This window comes from Medicago sativa, chromosome 5 (genome assembly GCF_051527215.1).
Source record: "Medicago sativa cultivar Bolivia chromosome 5, Bolivia_mono, whole genome shotgun sequence".
In the NCBI taxonomy this organism is placed as follows: Eukaryota; Viridiplantae; Streptophyta; class Magnoliopsida; order Fabales; family Fabaceae; genus Medicago; species Medicago sativa.
In genome coordinates, this window is record NC_140753.1 from 34,499,646 (window position 1) to 34,509,123 (window position 9,478).

The 9,478-nt window shown below is 32.5% G+C and overlaps 1 protein-coding gene across 12 annotated transcripts; it reads left to right on the plus strand.

Moving 5' to 3' along the window:
* The first annotated feature begins 205 nt into the window (after positions 1–205).
* On the plus strand, positions 206–6,166 carry LOC146921979 (18S pre-ribosomal assembly protein gar2-like protein). 12 transcript variants are annotated; one of them, XM_085715157.1, is made up of 5 exons: positions 206–1,792; positions 2,947–3,069; positions 3,557–4,488; positions 5,066–5,511; positions 5,798–6,166. In XM_085715157.1, the coding sequence occupies exons 2-5, from the start codon at positions 3,060–3,062 to the stop codon at positions 5,904–5,906; spliced, it is 1,497 nt and encodes a 498-aa protein (XP_085571283.1). In that variant the 5' UTR covers positions 206–1,792; positions 2,947–3,059; the 3' UTR covers positions 5,907–6,166. The 12 variants fall into 12 exon arrangements, with proteins under 12 accessions (XP_085571283.1, XP_085571291.1, XP_085571284.1 ...); XM_085715165.1 differs by having other exon boundaries at positions 206–315; positions 5,761–6,166; XM_085715158.1 differs by having other exon boundaries at positions 206–315.
* Positions 6,167–9,478: the final 3,312 nt, after the last annotated feature.

A 9,478-nucleotide genomic window follows, 5' to 3' on the forward strand; every position in this document is an offset into this window, starting at 1 on the left:
GCCTGAAATAATGAAATTAAATTAAAGTTTGTTAGGTGGGTCCCAAATTAAATATATACATGAATAAAAAGTATAGAAAGAAACATTAAGTCAAATCTATATAATATAAAAAAATGGAAAAATAATAATAAAGTAATACAAGAAAAAAAAAGAAGAAAACAAAAGTGATGTATTATAAACAGAAGACGTAGAAAACAGCTACCTTAGTTGTTGTTTGTTTTATACGAACGACAGTTTCAGAAGCTGCGTGCGTTCAGGATCCTATGGTGGGGTCTCATCCAAGATTGACACATTAACAGTTTCTTCTTTTCTCTGGTGAGTTTAGAATCATTCTAATTCTTCAAACAAAGTTTATTTGTTTTGTTTCTCTTTTATTTGTTTTTTTTTTCTTCTGTTTATGTTGTAATTTTTTCGTTTTCGAGTTTGTTAAGGTTTAGTCAAAGATTTTGGTCGTGTTATCTTGTCGTGATTTTCTTATGTTCATTTTGATGGTTTTTTTTTTTATGATAGTCTTCATAGTATTATGTTCATTTTGATGGTTTTTTATGATAGTCTTCATAGTATTATGTTCAATTTGATGGTTTTTTATGACAGTCTTCATAGTATAATGTTCAATTTGATGGTTTTTTGGGTCTTATTTTTCTCGGTAAATTTCTGGGTAGTGTTTGTTTGGTTGGAAAATGATGAAAAGAAAAAAGTAAAGTAGAAAATTGAGGCCTATTTGGTGCCTAACTCAACTCACGTGTCTGGTGTCTAATATGTGTCAGCGTCACATTAAGATGTATTTGGTGTTTGATACATGTTCAATGACTTGCACGAGTCTGGTGTCTGATGCGTGTGTCAGTGTCACATTGAGATGTATTTGGTGTTCGACACATGTTTAATGACTCGCATGTGTCTGGTGTCAAATATGTGTCAGGGTCACGTTGGGATGTATTTGATGTTTGACTCTGACACATATTCAATGACTCGAACGTGTCTAATGTCTAATATGTGTCAGTGTCTCATTGAAATGTATTTGGTGTTTGACACATGTTTAGTGACTCGCACGTGTTTGGTGTTTGAAGCGTGTCAATGTGTCCATGTTGGACACCAACTCTAAATGGAGGTCCGCAAATAGTTGATAAGATTGAACTTCTCGGATTAATCTGTCATGACATCATATACCGAGTTAAAAACGAAACAGATGTCGACGTGTCAGTGTGGTGTGAGAAAAGAAAGTTTTGGTGGTTCAATTTGTTAAAGGTGAAGACTTTAAGGAGAAAGGGAGGGTAGTGGGAAATGAAGGAGAGACAGAAAAGTGAAAGAAACAGAGAGGCGAAAGATGGGATATTTTGGGTATGAAATTAAATATTGAAAAGAGTTAGGGGGTGACAATTTAATGCTGTAACATAACATACCCTGTTGTTTTTGAGACGGTAGGGTAGGGACCTGTTTGGTGGTTTGTTTTTTCATTTGTAAAGCATTTATTGCAGAAAACAGAAGGTGGAGGGTGGAAGAAAGAAAGAAAGAAGAGGTTGTGAGTTTTTTAGAGAGAGAAAATGAAAGAGAAAGTGTTGTTACAGTTGACCATAATTAAAGCTTATAGTATAATTACAACTCATCCATTATCTCTCTTAGGTTGCTTTTATTATCAGTACTGTATTACTTAATTAATTTCATCATTATTTTTTATATATATATTCCTTTTCTTCATTCTTTCTTAACCATTGATTTGAAGAACACACTATTACCGACTTGGACAGAAACTGTTGTTTTCTTTCTTCTTCTTCTTCTTTAGCTTTTGACTTTGGTAATTCTCTCTCTTTTTCTAGTTTCATTTTATTCATTCATGTATCTTTATCAATGAATTTCTCCTTTGTGTGTTTTACATGGTTCATGATCAACTATGGTTGATTCTCAAGGTGTGAAAATGGGAATTTTTTATTTTTTATACTTTTTGATTTTTGGTGATTAAAATACTATATAGTATGAAATATCTTTTTCAAATTTTTTATCATATGAAGGTTTTGGGATCTGAAATAGAGATCTCAATTTTCATTTTGACCATGTTCCCCAATTTCCTTCATAGGGATTGAGGTTGCAAAAAACCAACCCAGTAGTTGTTTTTTCACTTTACTTTTTCTGGATTTCTAAACATGTTTATTCTGTTGAGTCAGATCTATTCAGTGCTAAAAGACAAATAATTGGTAGGGATTTTTTTGTGTGTGTGTTTTGTAGGCCTTTTGATTTAAATTTTGGCTTTGTAATTTTCTAGTTGAAAACTTTCGTAAAGTTAAGTGATTTTTTAAACTTTTCTTTCTTGTCCTTTTACACGTTGTGCACTGTCCTTGGATTCTACTTGGGAAAATTCTTTCATTATTTTTTTAATAAAATAAAAAAAGAAAAGGTAATTTGTACTTTCTTCTTCTTTTTTTGCTTATAAATTGTTTATTTTCTTAGGTTCTTAGAGGCTACACATATTCTTAAACAAACCAACTTTGATTGGTATGTTTAGATGTGTTATGGTTTTGCATGTTAGAACCTTAAGATAGAATATGGTCCCCATTTTACTGATTCTAGTGCCAATTTAAAACCTTGTGCTAAACTTTCTATATGGTACTTTCTTATGTTCTTTGTTTTACCTTATAATTTGGATCAAGAATCAAATTGGATTCTTTTCTATATCATTTTGCAGCTAAAGTTACTTGCCTTTATGGAAATTGAGAATAGATGGTATCTTATGAAGGATTGAATATTTTGTTTCTCTTTCTTTTTAATTTCTTACTTGTTTTTATTCTTTTACACTTTTTAAATTTGGTTATTGTTTGGTAGCATTGAAATAGAGTCATGATGTTGGTCATTCGCTTTCGATACTATTTTAAAGCATTTCCTTTATTAGATTTTTTCTTCATTAAGTGTAGTTATTATGCTAATCTAGTTGTGTTCTTATTTTCTGATTTGCAGATTCCTTCTAAATATTGTCTGATCAAATTAGTCTCATTGATTGAAAGTAATCCAAATACCATTGGTTGTTGCAGTTCCGAAAATTCAGACATGTATTCAAATATAAGTACTTCATGAAACTAGGTAAGAAACTGTTTATTTATGATATTTGCAACTGGTTTTTAAATATCTTCAGAAGCCATTGAATTTGTTGGGCCATGATTCCTAGCATTTGGTGAGGGTGTGATGTTTTTGAAAGGAGCTTCTTTTTTCACTCCCCAAAGTTACTTCGAAAGTATAGTTCCGGATAAACATTGTTTTTTCCGCTCCGAAAGTACACTCCCAGACAAATACACAGTTTTATTTCCGTTCGGAGGAATACTTCCGGACACATGTGTGGGTCGGGAAAGAGGCTATCTTTCTGAATCATATCTCTAATATGGAATTTTTGAAGATTGTCAATTTAGCCGATGAATTAGGTTTAGACTGTCATAATGTTACAATTTTAAATATAGATTCTTCCTATGATTTACTAAAATTCATAATGTTTTCAATGGTGTGTCTTATGCTTATTATTTGAAATTTTAGCCATACTAATCCATTTTTCACTTGTCTGCAAATGAATGTGCAGAAGGTGAATTAGCTTTCTTCCATTCAAAAATGGGCGTTGAGTTGGACTCTCAATCGTTTGAATTCAATGATAGTGATGAAAACTCCCCTACCTTCAAATCGCGGAACCAGAAGGAAAAGGAATATGACACCAAAGTCTCTAAGAATTTAAAGAAGATCGAACATGGTTTCGATTCATCGCCAAATGACATGAAGTCGGCAAATTGTATGCCTGATCCGAAACTAGAATTTTACCACAGCTCAATTGATTTGAAAAACAATCATGAAGCGCATGTGATTGGTCCCAAATCTCCTTCTTCCAAGGATAAAAGAGGCTTAGATCCATCACCGAAACTTGAATTTTACGACAGCATGCTTGATTTGAAAAATGGTTTAGGAACAAAAGTAACGGACTCGATTAACCCTGTATCACGTTCTTCCAACGATATAGGGTCATTCATGATGTTTGCAAATGATAAACAATTGGTTAAAAAGTCCGTCACTTCGCCAATCTCCAGTCCTTTGCAAGTAGATAAATTTCAGGATGCAGTAGATGTCTTTGTGGACCGAACTGTTACTGAATGTCAACCAGAACTTGAAGTTTGCTACAAAGAAGAAAGTTATCATGTTGTAAAGGATATCTGTGTTGATAAAGGAGTCTATACCAAGCATAAGTTCGTGTTTGAGGAAAGTGAGGATGGAAAGGCTTATAATTTCTTCCCATTGGAGAGTTGTGATGATAACCAGAAGCCGAAAGACAACACTGGTATCAAGGTATTAAATCAACCAGAAATTGAAGATTCTGACAAGGTTTCTTTGAATCATGATCAGCAATTTCATGTGATCCCCAAAGCCGACAATGAGATTGAAGATCTTATTGATAATGTCACAAAAGCAATGGATTTACATGAAGACACACATGATTCAATAACTCATGATGACAAGGATGAACAGGTAATCAACATACAATCGAAGTATCTAAATATTTTGTTTGTAATCATATGTCTAATGCTCTTTTGAAATAATCGATTGATTGATTTGATATGTTATTTAAACTTCCCTTCTATGTGATTGTTATTAAATACATTATGAAAACTAAATGCTTCTTTACGATGGACTTATTTTGAGCATGATGTCCACAGATTTCAATCAATGTTGTTAAATAGTGGTTATACTGGTGCTATAGCATAAAGGAATTTGAACTAATCACCATTGTTCTGCAATACGCTATTTAGTACAATATATTGTCAAATAACGGCTATAGCAGTGCTGATTTGAACAAACTGATGTTTTCCGCGATTGATAATACTGATTTCAGTTCTTCAGAAACATATTAATTGCGGTTTCAATTCATCAACTACTAAGTGAAGTTTCTACTTCATATTCATTAAAAGACAGTAATATTGTCAGCCTAAATTTCATGTCTTCCTTTGGCAATTTGTTATCTTAATTGTTTTTGTGCGCTGCAGCGGATGCGTTAGTTTGGTATGAAAGTGCAGTTTCAGGACTAATGTTTATGTGTTGTTTGTAGCTATTGGGTAAACATAGTTTACATAGTTTGCATTCCCAGTCAAAAGCTTCAAATGATATGGTCGAGGAAGAAGTATTGGCAAGTCCAGCTTTGGGATTAGCCACTGATGAATCGAACAGTGATGGTGATAGAAGCTTCAATTATCATTTTGGCCCTTCAGCTCCTGCTGATTGTATCAAAAAGGAATTTCACCAACTCGGTGGCTGTAACTGCGATGAAAGTCACCTACCTGTTATAGCTGTAGACAGTTCGTCTGGTGGTGAAATTTCTGAAATTCATCATTCTGAAACAAGTCAGATTCGCCGTGGATTTGGCGAGTCAAGTTTTTCTGCTGCAGGCGCTGTATCAGGTCGTATAAGTTACTCAGGGTCTATACCTTATTCTGGAAGCATCTCTATCAGATCAGATAGCAGCACTACCAGCACGCGGTCCTTTGCTTTTCCCATGTAAGTTTCTAGAAAAACTTTTTTTTACCTCAATATACCTTTTCTTTGCCCTTGTTACGATGCATGAGGGTTTGTTTGGATTGGCTTATTTGAGCTTATATGCTGACATTAACACTTGTCACTGTTTGTGAGAGCAAGTAAACAATTTATGTGAAAGCGGGTTGACTTTATTTTATGTTTTGCTATAGAAATAACTTATGCATAAGCACTTATGCTATAAGCACTTAATGAAGTTGTTTATCCAAACAGGTTCTAATAGGACTTGATTTCGATCTTGTGCTTGCAGACTGCAATCTGAATGGAATAGCAGCCCGGTGAGAATGGAGAAACCTGATAGGAGCCGCTACCGGAAGCAACGCAATTGGAAGAATGGTCTTCTTTGCTGTAAATTTTAAGAGATTAATATTTTCTCTTATAATAGGTTTAAATTTATATATACCATTTAAATTTTACTTGCATAGAGTTTCACAGTGTGCAGTAGGTTTAGTTTGCCTATTGCGTAGTCAATACTCAGTGGTGGTGATTTAGAATTACCAATCAATGATCTTATATCTCTGCTGCAAGCAAAGAGAATTGATTTTAGCCTTGCTTGCATCTGATCTACATTTTCTCTTTGATTGGTTATACATGGTTTTATTGATTTTTTCATTTAAAATTTCAACAGCAATCTACTCCTAGTTGATATAAATCGAGTCAGTTTGTGTATAATCGAATTGAAAGCTCTAAACTTAGAATCTAGATAATTTTTCGTCCGTGCCTCCATAGAAATCAAGAACACAGTAGTACGATCCTATAAATCAGATCCTGTTCAGTAAGGTCGTAGAATCTAGGCAGTTTAATTATTGAAGTGTCTCTTGAATGAAATTTTAGGTATTTATTTAATTTAGAATGTTGTTTTAGTTTACTGTGGAAGAAAGGATAGAATCCATAGATTTCATTTTTGTTAGGTACACATTTATTGGAGAAAATCAGGTAAAATATAGTAACTTTCTTTCTACAAATGATAAGAACACAAAAAAAGCAGTACATGGAGTTTTTAAGGCCACTATTTAAGGCTGTGTTTGGTTGGTAGTCAATTCATGGTTTAAATGAGGGCAAAGGAACGCCATGTATTGATAATTCAAAATATAAAATAGCAATAAATAAGACAGTGCCATCTGATGCAAACTTAATGGAGAGAACTTTAGTATCATCATCATTATCATTATATTATAATCTTTCTGTTCCCTTTTAATTCTGTAGAGATTGAGATCAGAGTTTTTGTGATAGGTTGCTAGGATTTTCTGTTGACGTGTTTCTATTCAATTCTTGTGTTTGCTTTAGTTCCTTGAATGGCTTTGTTTGACTTTGGATTCTAGCCTTTAAGATTGCGTTGATATCTTTTGGTGTTAACATGTTATAGGCACTTATTTTACAATGCCATTTAGTAGTGTTTAGTAATGATTAATCTTCATCTCAAAATTTTTGGGGTATACAAAGTTGATTCTCCTCTTTCACTTGAATTTTAGAGTTTTCTTCGTATACAAGAATCAGGAGTGTATCTTTGACCACTTTTTTTAAGGTTTCAACTTTACTACTTGAACAAATTTATTGTTGGTTGTGTTGATCTCTTTTATTAAATGAGTGGATATTCCATTTGAAATCGATTTTAAATTTGAGGTTTCGATTTTAATTTTCATAAATTTAAGAAATAATTTTTTCAATTTTCAAATTTCAAGGAAGGCGCCTTCCACCGCGCAAGAGTAACATAGGTTTCATGGTACATGAACTTTTTTAACTCTTGGATTTAAAATTTACACCATATCCACCTGCATTTTTTGTAAAATACTTCTATAAAAAAGACGGAAGGAGTCGTATATGTCACCCAAGTTTTATCCGGTATATATTGGTTCTGCTGATATTCTTTTAAAATTAAAAAAGTGATTCTGTTAATATTTTTTTTATGTTAATTTAAGGGTCACTTGTACCTTCCAGCTTTCATTACTCTCTCCATCTCCATCTTTCTTCCTCTCACCATTTGTCATCTTTCCATCTATCACCACATCTTCCAATCAACAACACCACATCTTCCAATCAACAATCTTCAATAGTTTAATGATGAATTCAAACTTGACATAGTAAAGTTACAAATGTACTGCAAACAGGGACTGATCTTAATATATATATATAACTAGGGATATAATTTGTTGTTTTGTAAAAGTTAGTTATATAAATGAAAATAAGAATCAAATTTCTTCCAAAAAATAAATTAACATAGTTAAATAATGTATGTGTATGTGTGTATCAAGATTCTATACATAAGATTCTCTTTAAATATCAAGATACAATACCCCTAAATAAATAATAGAATTTAAAAGATCAATCAATTCTTTTCTTTTTTTTGAGGGGCAATCATTTCTCTATTTTAATAATCGAACAATAATTTTGAAATAGAATCTATACATACTATTAACAAATTTAATGTCAAAACAATTTATCTTAATTCTTGTGTTTTTTTCAAATGTTTCTTATATAAGGAATGTAATATAATGCATATATAACCATGCAGTCTGCACGTGTAAAATGGAGGAGCCCCTCGTGCCCCCCTTGGTATGTATCCCAGCCCACAAACAAAAATGAATCATACACAAAATAAAATGTCCCATTTCTAGATAATTATTGTGATTGAACTCATGAAAGATATTTCACACCGTACGTATGTATCACTTATGCTAATATACATATATAAGAATACAATATACATGTGGACAATGAGGGTGCCCCTCTTTGTTGTGTATCCCTGCCCACAAACAAAATTGTATCATACGCAAAGTAAAAATGTCAATGAAGATACCCCATTTCTAAAAAAATTATTGTGAGTGAACTCAAGGAAGATAATTCACATCTTATGTATCACTTTTACAGCTGCATGTACAAATTATATTGAATATTTTATGCTAGTGTGAAACAATTTAATCCAATATGTCACTCCATCATGTTTGTATTTTAAATATGCATCACGTCACAGAATGGTGGTAGAGAAGAGATATAGGAGATAGATATATACTACCTCCGTCCCTAATTATAAGACCCTTTTGAGAATTTTCTTTGTCCCTTTTTATAAGACCCCTTTGCTATTTTCAACTACATTAATTATTTCTTTACATACATGCCCCTATTTATCATACATATTTTTCTTCAATTAGCAATAAATAACATATGGAAAACATAAATTAACTCTCTCTCTTAAGGATAAAATTGTAAAAACAATAGTAATTACTAACAACTTTAATACAAATATTCACTTTCTTAATTCCCGTGATTTTAGCAAAAGGGTCTTATATATAGGGACGGAGGTAGTATATATATATATAACTGAAAAGTCTTCGGAAGCTACAGCAGATACACATTGTCTATCAAACACAAGATCTGGTTGGGTGAACCATTTCTTCCTCCATTTTCTTGATAAAACACTTATTCTCCCTGCTTCCTTGATTGTCAAGTATGAGAGAATATGATCTTGTAGATGATCGGGTAAGAAACTAATCGTATCCGACTCCACGTCTGTCATTTTTAGCCTAAATAAAAAAAAACAGCACATTAATTACTCTTATGAATTCAAAACTATTAATGTTGTGATTACCATACAAGAATGGTTTAACATATTGTCATAATTTTGCATGAGCACATTATAACGTTTTGTTATAACTGTTAGGCCATGAGTAGGAGTTTCACTGGGTTGGATCATCACATTGGACTAACAGCTACCGCACAAGTGAGTCGGACACTATATCTTCATCCAAAACATGAAGGCATCGAGTTTATGGGTCATCTCACTTTCAAACTCAACTCTTTCATTCAATTCCGGAATTTAACTAGCACTTGTCATACCACTGCAAATAACATTTTTGCAAAATCAAAGAAAAGGATGAAATAAAAAAATTGAAGTGAAAATGGAAGAACTAACCAAAGTAAAAAATGAATTAGG